At 38.7% G+C, this 11,613-nt stretch overlaps 1 protein-coding gene across 1 annotated transcript in view; it reads left to right on the top strand.

The window, feature by feature from the left end:
• The first annotated feature begins 594 nt into the window (after positions 1-594).
• TNFRSF11B (TNF receptor superfamily member 11b) overlaps positions 595-11,613 on the top strand; it is a 28,059-nt gene continuing 17,040 nt past the window's right edge. Inside the window, exon 1 of the mRNA XM_012443321.3 lies at positions 595-986. Coding sequence (XP_012298744.2) covers positions 876-986 — 111 coding nt within the window. The 5' untranslated portion in view covers positions 595-875. The remainder of the gene's footprint in view (positions 987-11,613) is intronic.

Genomic DNA, 11,613 nt, shown 5'->3' with positions numbered 1-11,613 from the left:
CTTGAGGCCACTGGAAAGACCTCGAAGAGGCAACTCCAGAAGCTCAGCTCGTAGGAAGCTCCAGTACCAATAGCCCCTTGATGATGATGGTGTTGGTGAAGGAGATAGTGCCTCTCGAGTTTCTCCCTGCCCTAGGCAGTCCAATTTTCACTCTGCAGACTTTTTCTGGCTCTAACTACCCCAGATAACAAGGCATGAACGCGGAATAGCACGGGCTTTAGGGCCAATCAGACATGAGTTAGAAAAATTCCTACTACGTAAACTTGAAGATGAATGATTGCAAACTCCCCCAACAGGGCTCAGAGACAATGCAATGCATAAAGAGGGGCCTTGTAATTTGAGGTTGCAGAACCCGAAGTGAAGGGGTCAGGCAACAGGGCACTGCGGAAACTCACAGCTTTCACCCAGTGAGCTGACAAAGTATCTGGGACGCACTCCAGTTGCATCCGGATCTTGGCTGAATCGGACGCTCAGGGTGGAGGAGACACAAGCACAGCGGCTGCCCAGCGTGCGCCCAGCCCTCCCACCGCTGGTCCCCACTGCCAGGAGGCCGGCCGCTGGCGGGAAGGGGCCGGGAAACCTCAGAGCCCCACGGAGGAGACAGCAGCCGCCTTGTTCCGCAGCCCGGTGGCTTTTTTTCCCCCCTGCTCTCCCAGGGTCCAGACACCACCGCCCCACCCCTCAAGCCCCACCTCTCTGGGGGATCCTTTCCGCCCCAGCCCTGAAAGCGTTAACCCTGGAGCTTTCTGCACACCTCCCACGGCTCCCGCCCAAGCTTCCTAAAAAAGAAAGGTGCAAAGTTTGGTCCAGGATAGAAAAATGACTGATCAAAGGCAGGCGATACTTCCTGTTCCCGGGACACTATATATAACGTGATGAGCGCACGGGCTGCGGAGACGCACCGGAGCGCTCGCCCAGCCGCCGCCTCCAAACGCCTGAGGTTTCCAGGGACCACAATGAACAAGTTGCTGTGCTGCGCGCTCGTGGTAAGTCCCTGGGCCAGCCGAGGGGTGCCCGGCGCCTGGGGAGGCTGCTGCCACCTGGTCTCCCGGCCTCCCAGCGGACCTGCGGAGAGAAGGCTCCACTCGCTTCCTCCCAGGAGAGACTTGGGATCAGGCTGGAGCAGGAAACCGCTTTCAAGCTGTGCCATGATTCCCCTAGGATGTCCTTTTACGCTGTAAAGTTTCTGCTGAGTTTACGGAAGAGAAGAATGAGAGGGGGTAGAGGAAGGAGGGAGAAAGAAAAGAGAAGAGAGAACTTTTTTGTTTGAAAAATTTTTAAAATCATTAACCTCTGTCTTCATCTCAGAGTATTAACGCCCTCATGCAGTCCATACTATCTTTGCTTAATGAACTTGGACTTTTACTATTATTAGTGGCAAAGAAGTGGTCCCTTAGATTCAGAGTAAGTTGGAAGAAGATGTTAGTCTTCTTAAAAGCATTATAATTAGAATTTGGATACACTGAATATGACATGATTATTAGATTTTCCAATATAAGTATGGAAATTTTGAATAGTTTGGAGAAAAGATCTCTCACACACACTCACACTTCTTAACTACGCAACTTAATATCTGAATAAAATTTTATTGTTAAAATTAATTATTTCACTGCTCAACTTCAATATACTGTGGAAAATATTGGCCGTATGTTAATTATGTTCTAAAATATATATAAACAATTGAAGTTCAGCACTAAATAGGGCTAAAAATTGTTTTTACAATGTTATTTGGAAAAGAAAGGAATCTCTGTGACTTAGATTAGCTTCTTCTATTTTTTTTTATTTTAAGCTTAGGTTTTAATCAGGTTAATAAGATTTGCATGTAGGTTTTTCTATGACCAATGACTTATTTTCTTTATGTCACTAGAGTGTGGAATACACAAGATATGAATCAGACATTTATGCAAGGCTAGGAAAAGCCATATTTAAGCCATATATGTGTTTTGGATGTGTTTGAGTAAATGTTTGAATTTCAGCCTCCAACCCACAAATAATGAATAGAAGGCTAGGTAGTCTTCCACTTAGGTCCTAGGATACAGAAGCATAAATAAGTAAATAAATAGCAAAGACACTAAAGAAACGGTAAGTTGGATAGGAGTCTACACATAAGTATGTTAATATATATAGATGTATATGGGTGTGTGTGGGTGTGGGTGTAAAACTTCATCAGTATAGATACTATGGAGAGCTTTTTAAAAAGTGAATCTTTATTAAAATATAACACATTGAGAACTGTGTAAGTCATTAGTGCCTCATGGAGTTTTTCTAAGTGAGCACTTGTGAGCTAGCACACAGATCTAGAAATACATTATCAGCACCTCAGGAGCTCCCATCACTACTCTGTCCACAGCCAGAACAATCAGTATTCTGACTTGAACACCATAGATGAATTTTGCTTGTATTAGATCTTTCTATAAATGGAATTTATGCATTTTTTTTGCATTTGACACCTTTCATTCAAAGTTTTGTTGTGAGATACATCTCTGCTATAGGATATACAATAATTTGTCCATTTTCATTGCTGTATAGTCTTCCATTGTATGGATACACCATAATTGATTTAATCCTCCTAGTTCGGGGCTAGTATAAATAACTCTACTATTAATATGGAGACACTTTTATTCTTCCTAGCCCTTTTTATTTTGTCAAATATTTAATTAATAATAAACACACTAGCAATGAGTTAAATTTCAGGATGTCCACTAAATATGTTTCTAATTAGAAGTATCCATAAATGATAGTCAAATGTTTTTTATATATGGTCTGTACAGGAAGATAGATATATGTGTAGATAATACTAATTTTAGATGACACAGCATTATCAAAAGAGAAGACTTTGTATGTGTCTTAAACACAATAAACACTTTCTATAGGAAGAATTTTCCTTCCCCTTTCTTTAGCTTCTGTGATTTACTTTATTTTGAAAACGATTGCAAATGGACACTCTGTACTTACACATAGAGTCCAAAATGCCCTTTTGTAAAACCAAGGTGCCATTGTAGGAACTAGAAGCACCGCAGATACTTAGTTCTTTAATAATGGGCATTCCACTAGCACTAGTCATTAGGACAATGTGAAAAGCAAGATGGACACTATTCCTGTCCCCATGGACCCACAGTCTAATGGATAAAGGAGAATTGGCCAAGTAATTGTGTATATAGAGTTGCAAAAAAAGAAACAACTAGGTGACTTGGGAATATAAAAGATTCTGCCCTATAACACTTTGTAAAGGAAGTTTCTAGTGCAGTGGTATCATGTGGACCAAAATTCAAATACCAGTACAACCACTTGCCAGAGAAATGACTGTGGCCAACTTACTTCTTTCTTGAGTTTTAGTTTTGTCTTCTATAAAATGATAATAATTATATGCATACATCCATGATAACCACATAAAGTTTCTGTTTCATATCAGCACTAGCTTCTAGCATGATACTCACAGACAACTAACTGTAGGACAATCTAGAGCTAAGTGAATTACGTAAACAATGTGCTGATGATACTCAGAGGATGGAGAGATGGCCATCTACTGTCATCCTGTAGGAGGGTTATGATGTTTCATTGTTGGAGATTTAAAATCAGATATCCTGGACCAAAGAAGTGAGAGAAGGCAAAATTATGTCGCAAAATAAAATTCTAGGTTCTCTTCATGAGCGCAGAGGTTATGCTGGCAGGCGAGCAGAGGAGGAGGTAGGGACGGGTTGTTGTCATTAGTGCTAATGTCATGGGCTCTCCTGGAATGTTCCTTAATGCAGTTAAGCAGGGGTCCACTCTGTTTCACTCAGGCTTAGGTTTTAACTGATGACTGAAACTTCCCATCATGTAGTATCAGAACCATTCATTGAATTTCTCAAAGCTAAGTTCTGAATTAGTGTTATGATACTAGGAGTTGGAGTGGAGAAGTGGGCAGGGAGGGAGTAGATTTATCTTTCCTCAGGAAAAACATCTGGTCTGTCTGTTTTCCTGTAGAATGATGCCTTTTGGGGATTTCTGTTGTTTTATTGTTATTTTGGTTTCCTCTCCCTCCCCCTAGTGGTTAAAATTTTTGTTTGTTTGTTTTTTTTTGTTTTTAAAGAGAATGAATACTCTGAAGTTTCTAGGAAAATCTGACATACCCTCAAGCCAAAACAATCCTGATCCCTGTCCATAGCAACGTTCCTAGCCCGGGTCACCTAGCAACCTCCAGCACAATTTCTAATTTCAATTTAGTTTTAAATTTTACTTCTTAAGTTTAAACTATAGCTGTCAAATTCCATTGATCAGGCAAGTAAGCGTTCTGCACTAGATGGTTTATCTGGTTAGTTCTGGGAGGAGAGCTGTGGCAGTGTTGATCAAAGGGAATTAACACACACACTCAGGTATTTTTGCTCTCCTAGCCACTACCTTGCCTGATGGGTTTTGCTCTTGGCAACCCTCAGCCCCCTGCTGGGATGTTCCCTTTGTGTGAAAGCTTTTTGTAAAGAGCATTATTTTCTCTAGCATCTTATTAACCAATAGCATTTCATTTAGTTCTGAGTTTTTCTTTTGCAGCCAAAAAATAAAAAGAAGAAAAAAAGACTAGGGTTAGCAGTAATCTTACAAAAATATATGTTTGCATTGAAGCCTTGACTGATGATGCCTAGCTGCTCCTTATATTGCTACAATGGAGCAGAGATGCCAAAATTATCAGGATATTTGTATGGTTTACCCTGTAGGGCAGTAGTTCTCAATTATATCAGATTTCTTCCCTTGTACTTTTACAATAAATCCTTTGTAACAACCTCCTTGCTCTCCTGAAATCAAATTCAGAGTACATATATTTTACCTACACATAATTTTTAAAAATCAATATACTGGCATAACTATACTATAAAGGAGTAATAAAAAGAAAGTAATTTATAATAAAGTAGGCTTCACTGGAAGACATAAAGAAGTAGTGATATGCTAGCATCTGTTTGTAAAATTGCCATGAACACACACCGCTAGGAATAAAGACTGGGGAACACGTGTAGTATTGGTGACTCAGAAACATGGTCAGCATTGACTTTGGTGCTGTGATTCCAGATTACTTATATCAGTTGTTAACAGGACACCTGAATGTGTGTGGGATGTGGGATTATTCTTCGTTGTTCAGGAGGTCTAGCAGCATGCAGTCATTATGACCAGAGAAATACCCCACAGATTCCTAGAACTTCTTCTAAGGGACAACACCACCTCTGTGGCACAGTATAAGCTCTTTGCAAGCATAGATTTTCATCTTGTTCATTTGTAGCCACAGTGTCTCCACAGCACATGACCCTAACGGTGTGTTTCCTGCGTTCAAAGGAACTATAAAGAGATTTGCTAGGGTGTTGGATAATCTACTAGCAATTTCCATGAATGTTCCAACAGAATTTAGCTTACTGCCAGAGATTTCTCTTCTAATGTTGGCTTTGAGCTCTTTGAAAATATACACAGAACACCCTACCCACCTGACCAATATTTTAAATAGATTTGTACATTCCTACTATAAAGGTTCATATCAGTACCTTCATGAAAGCCCATTCTTAAACAAGTAACAAAACTGACCCAGATTCATACATTGATCTTTGGAGTATAATCTAAGCCTGGCTGGACTGCTTTTCTGGCCTTCCCATCTGGTTGGGATTGTTGCTATCTACTGAGTAGAGAATACAGGTATATACAGCTACTGAGTGGAGAAGAAACGATAGTGGGTTTGGGCATCAAGGGTTCATTTTTGGTTCTATAACTTCTATATGTTTGTAATATGTCTCAGTAGAGATGTCAAGTAGGCATTTAGATACAAAATATTTCAGAATATAGGAGAAGCTTGGGCTGGAGATTAAAAAAAAAAATCTGTCTCATTAGCCTAGAGAGGATTTTTGGAGCCATAGAGAAGGATGACTTCACTTGGCAAAAGAGAAGAGCATGAAGCCGCCCCCAGAGCAGAATCCTGATATCAACAGTCCGGTAAACAAAATGCAAATATGAACAGCAGTGGCAGCCATGTTTAGAAAAGAAAACAAAAATCAAAATAAAACTTAGCAACCCACAATAGCAGGAACTAGTGAATCGGAAATCCTAGGAACATCCGTAAACTATCTATGCAAGAAGAAAGAGTGAGGTATGGCCAACTTGAAATAGATACGAGGACGGTGTTTTTATGTGACATGTAATTAGTTTTTGGAACTCACTACCACAGAATATTTTGGGGTAACTAGCATACAAAGTCTAAAAAAAGAATCCTTTTAGACAGTTGTAAGGGATAAGAATAGTGTTACAACACATTAGGTAAGAAACTGAGCGGTACCCTCTCTCTCTCACATTTACCTGGCCTCTCTAAATGAACGTTCCAAGGCTAGAACAGTCTGCAGACACACTAAAATCGTTCCTTCCACCTACAAGTTGGCATAATTTCCGAGGTGCTTGAGTAGATTTTTTTTCACTCAAATTTCTCAGAAGCACCTGAATCAGCCAGACCATAAATGGATAGAGGATGCAAGAGGAAATGAAATGTAATTCCTACAGCCCTTCCAAAAAAAGTAATGTGCTGTTAATGGCCTTGATTTGCCAGTTTTTTGTTGTGATTAAAAAAAATTCACCTCTCTAGATTTATAGTCTTAATATTCATTGAAATATTATTTGATTTCCTTGAAGCAATCTTCTTTAAAAATAAAATGAATAGCCTTAAGATTTGTACTTCAATTCAGACTGGACCTTTTCTGTAACAGCCTCTTAAATAATCACCAATGAAATAGGAAAATAGGTGTCAAGATGAATTTAGATTTAAGATAAGACAGTGACTCATCTCAGTTTTGTGGCTGCCTTTAGTAAATCCAGTTTTCTTCTCTGGTCTTTGATCCAGAAACCTCACTTCTCTTGCCATGTAATACTACTTTCTTGTTCAAAAAATTTTATTTTATTCTTAGAAATATGAATAACAGTACTCTATTCCGTAACAAATTCTTCTGACCATCAATTTGGATCAATTTCACCACTACCACCATCACCAAAAAATGTAATTTAACAATTCAGTTGTGGGTCATGGTGACAACACTTTTGCAATGGCAATGGTGAGAGGCAAGATTGTCTCATCCTGAGACACATTCTTCTTGTCTTTAGGTATGCACAGAAGTTATTAATGTGCATATTTTTCATATTCCATTTAGATAAAATCCAGGTTCCAAAGTTCTCAGTTCTAGTTGGTCTCTGAGAGCCAATGGGTGACTCCACTTCAATGGGTTTTACTTTCTGCATCTCTAAAATAGAGGTGTTAGAGCAGGTAATATGTGGAAGGTCTGATGTAGTTTCAAATTTTTATCACACATACACACACACACACACACACACACACACAATTGACTGTGCATTATTTCCTGCTCAAAACATGCAAATATCAGACATATTTGTCTGTAAAACTTATGTTACAGAAATGCTTTTAAATATTCTATTTTGTTGCCTTTGTGAAAGTTTTTTCTGCCCCATTAGTTCATGTAAAATAAATCTATTTAAATCAGTAAGACCACAAGATGAAGCACCTTTTGAAATGTTACCTACCTGTAGGTAGTATGACTTATGTATTTTAGAGCAACAAATTATTCTTTTAAGCCAAAAAAAAAGATTCTCTCATTCTGAGACACATTCTCCTTGTCATTAGCCAGTATGCATAGAAGTTATGAATGTGCGTATTTTTCATATTCCATTTAGTTAAAAGCCAGGTTCAAGACATCCCCTCAGGACTTACTGAAGAGATGTAATTATGGTCACTTGCAGTCTCCTTAGACTCATTGAGTGGAATTTTCTTTGAATTTGTATTCACAAGGACATACTTGACAACTTCCCACCATTCTTTGGAATAAATGTCAAACCTTCAGGCAGAATAAGCATGATAATGGGTAGGTTGGCATGACCATTAACAACTACACTTGAATAATGCACCAGGCTGATAGACAGAGACCTCTGCACCCACACTCTGTCCTGTCTCTTTTAAAATCCAGTAAAAAACTAAAACAAGTCAACTAGATTGTGCTAAAGTAAATGCCAAACAGAAAGCACGAGCAATGTTTATGAGGATGGTGTACTTGTTAGTGTTCTTTGCCAATTGTTCCCAGTTCTTCTGCCTTCCAGAGGCTTGGTGGCATTGTGTATCCTAGTTTCCTGGGGAGGATGGGGTCGGAGAGAATGTGAATAGTTCTGGCCAGTAACTCGTGAGTTAAAATGATGTAAGTCACTTCCAAATTAGAGCACTTAATAGTTGATGTATTCAGCCCTCCCAAAGTTGTCTTCTCTCTCTCTCTTTTCTTCCTTCACAGCAAATCAGCAATATTTCAGATACTGGTTGCTATATCACCCTAGGTCCTAGACAGAGGACAATGTTAAGAGCCTTCAGCAGATCAGCTAGGGACTTTACTATGTCTGAGAAATAAACCTTCATTTTTTTTTTTAAGCCAGTGAGATGTTTGAAGTTGTTTATTGGCATGGCATAAAACCCAACCAGCCTTGACTTATTCAGTAACCAAACCCCAGTTATATCTGATCATTGAGGGTAAGCAACTGCAAAGAGCATTTACAAATCACCAAAGACTAACTCTGTGATTTTAGATTCTCCTTCTTCATCAAAGCTATTGTTAGAAGGATTCATGAAGAAGAATGTGTCTTCTGATGCTGAAAACTCAAAAATTCAAAATTTAGATTATATAAAGGGTTAGCTGGGCTGCAAAGTGGGAAGGTCAACAGACATTTAACAGTAGACTCCAAATCAAACACCCTATTATGTGACAGTAACCAAACAGGGATCATGCTTTTCTTTTCATTGCTTCGAGTTGATCCTTCCCCTGTAGCAGTTCAGTTATCTTCATCTACAACTTCTGCCCATGTAAGCCAAGCCAAAAGGAAGAAGCCATAAAATAGACAGACGCTAATCATTTTTAGAATAGGTACTGTATTTGGACCTTACATACCATATTTCACTTAATTTTCATGAAAAGCCTATGATACGGAGATTAGTTTCTCTATTTCAGAGACAAGGAAACTGAGGTTCAGAGAAGTTAGGTAACTTTCCCTAATGTTACCCAGCTGAGAAGATTTTCTGCTCTATACTAGTATATATCAATTAGCTGAGTCCAGTAAAAAATACCCATTAATCAGAGGAAAACCTCTGCGGATACACTGAACCCAGAGTTTTCCACAGGGGTTAAGAATGCCCAGGATGGGGCTCATGAGGGTCAAATCCTTGGGTGAAGTTAATCTCTGTATATTTCTCACCCTTTTTTCACCTCCTTCTTCAGCTTCAGGTGTTCACCATATTTCCTTTCTTTTTTAAAAAATTTATTTATTATACTTTAAGTTCTGGGGTACATGTGCAGATGGTGCAGGTTATATAGGTATACACATGCCATGGTGGTGATTTACAGCATCCATTGCCCCATCATCTACATTAGGTATTTCTCCTAATGCTATCCCTCCCCAATCCCCCCACCCTCTGCTATTTCTCTCAGATAAAGAAAATGTGGCACATATACACCATGGAATACTATGCAGCCCTAAAAAAGGCTGAGTTCATGTCCTTTGCAGGGACATGGATGAAACTGGAAACCATCATTCTTAGCAAACTGACACAAGAACAGAAAACCAAACACTGCATGTTCTCACTCATAAGTGAGTGTTGAACAATGAGAACACATGGACACAGGGAGGGGAACGTATTTCTTTTCTTTAGCAATTAAATGCCCTTGCCTTAGTGGACATGAGTCTAAACCCATATTCCCTAGGTAACAGAGCATAAGGCAAAAAAACTTTCTGTTTTAGTACCTTTTAGAAAGTGCAATCCTGGAGAAGCAGGAGTAAGTGTATGATGAGTAACATAGAAAAGGAAGAAGAACAAATTCAGGGAGTAAATTACTGAGAAGCTGCTGCTTAGTATAAATTGCAACTGATTACTCAATCTCATAGGACCATTTTTTTAGAGATGTTGTGTAAAGTACTGCATTTCAGGACAAGAGAGGAAGGGAAAAGCATTTATTCACTTGCATGGGTAGATAGGGGGATGAATAGATGGATGGATGGTCAAATAGGTAGGTAGGTAGACAGATATATAGTAAATCATATTGAATTTTATGTTGTGTTGTAGTGGATCATTTATATGTCTATGTTTTTCATGGATTGCAAGTTCCCAAAGGGGAAAGTCAGTTGTTAAAGGCGTAGGTTCAGACAGGATAGGATTGAAATCCCAGCTTTAATGTGTGCTAGCTCTGACACCTTTGAAAAGTCACTCAACTTCTTTGAGATTCAAGTTCTTCACGTGTAGAATGGGGATAATCATATCTCATTAGAGGTGGTTGCAGAGGATGGATGAGAATAGCATGTGAAGATAGGGCTGAGCATAGAGCCCACTATACGATAATATTATAGTATACTAAGCTATTATTATTCATCATATCACCCAAGGCTTCCAATATGATATTTCACATATCATAGACATGCAGTAAATATCTACAGGTTTAACTTGGATTCTGTTTTAGTCCATCTCTTCTAGTCCATTTCATCACCACATGGCTTTTCGTATCTAACTTTCACCAGCTGCCCATTGTCCTATATTGATTGGGCTTCCATACAGGTCATTAATAACCAAAAAGGATTCATAAGGTAATGTGAACAATGGATTATCTTCAAATAAAAGCAACTGTAGAGATAAAATGGAATTTAAAAATTGATGTTCAAAAATATCAACATACAAAAATGCATTGCCAGTTCTGAGCCAGAATGCCAGGGACTGTATCTGGAAGACCCTGAAGTAGTCGTGTTACCTTGTGCTCGTCAGGTGGGCCTGAATAAGATAATTACAATGAAAAATTCTTCCATCCCTGCTGTTGAATTGGCTTTCAAACTTGATGCTATTTCTCAAATCTGATGGTTAACAGAAGCCCAAAGGAAGAAATATTAAGATGTATGAACCAAAATAAGTGTAATTTCTGTGTATCTTCTTGGGAAAGTTTTAAGCATGTCCCTGTATTAAAAGTTCTCTATTCTCAGAGGTTTTTTTTTTGTTGATGTTGTTTTTTGCCTTCATTTGTTAATCTCTCAAATGTTAATTGTCTATAAAATTCCCCTGAAGAAGCAAGAAACACCATACACAAATTCAACCTAACAATTATGATTGATTCCAAACACAAACAAGGTATTGCTAATTAATTTAAAATCCTTCAGACAACTGAAGGAAACTTCTGAAGGGAACAAAAATTACACTGACAGTTAAATTTTACCTGAAGACAGTTCTTCAGCCTCAAGGGAAGCAAAATAGTGTGGAATTTGGCCTAGTGACTCACCTAATAAATCATAATTGTTTATGTTTCTTTTCCCCTGTTCTCCTAGGAAAGTGGTTGGCAGCAAATCAGGTCTGTATAGATGAACAGATTTAATTCATTTGCCCTTCCTGCCTTGCCTAGAGACATAATCCTTGGCCAAACTACTGGCTATTGTGAAAACTATTAAGCAGTGGTAGACTCTCAGGTGGGGAACTGGCAGCAGTAGATAAACCTCTCTCATGAATTGTCTGCTCTTTTCACACATTCACCTTTAAAATGGAAATTAAGAACAAATGGAAGAGTAGATACAAAACACCATGTGAGATGAAAGATG

Source organism: Aotus nancymaae, unplaced genomic scaffold, assembly GCF_030222135.1.
Source record: "Aotus nancymaae isolate 86718 unplaced genomic scaffold, 86718_ANA_hifiasm-v0.15.2.pri h1tg000036l, whole genome shotgun sequence".
NCBI lineage: Eukaryota > Metazoa > Chordata > Mammalia > Primates > Aotidae > Aotus > Aotus nancymaae.
Note: the sequence above shows the minus strand (reverse complement) of the source record. Positions and strands in the feature narration are given on the sequence as shown.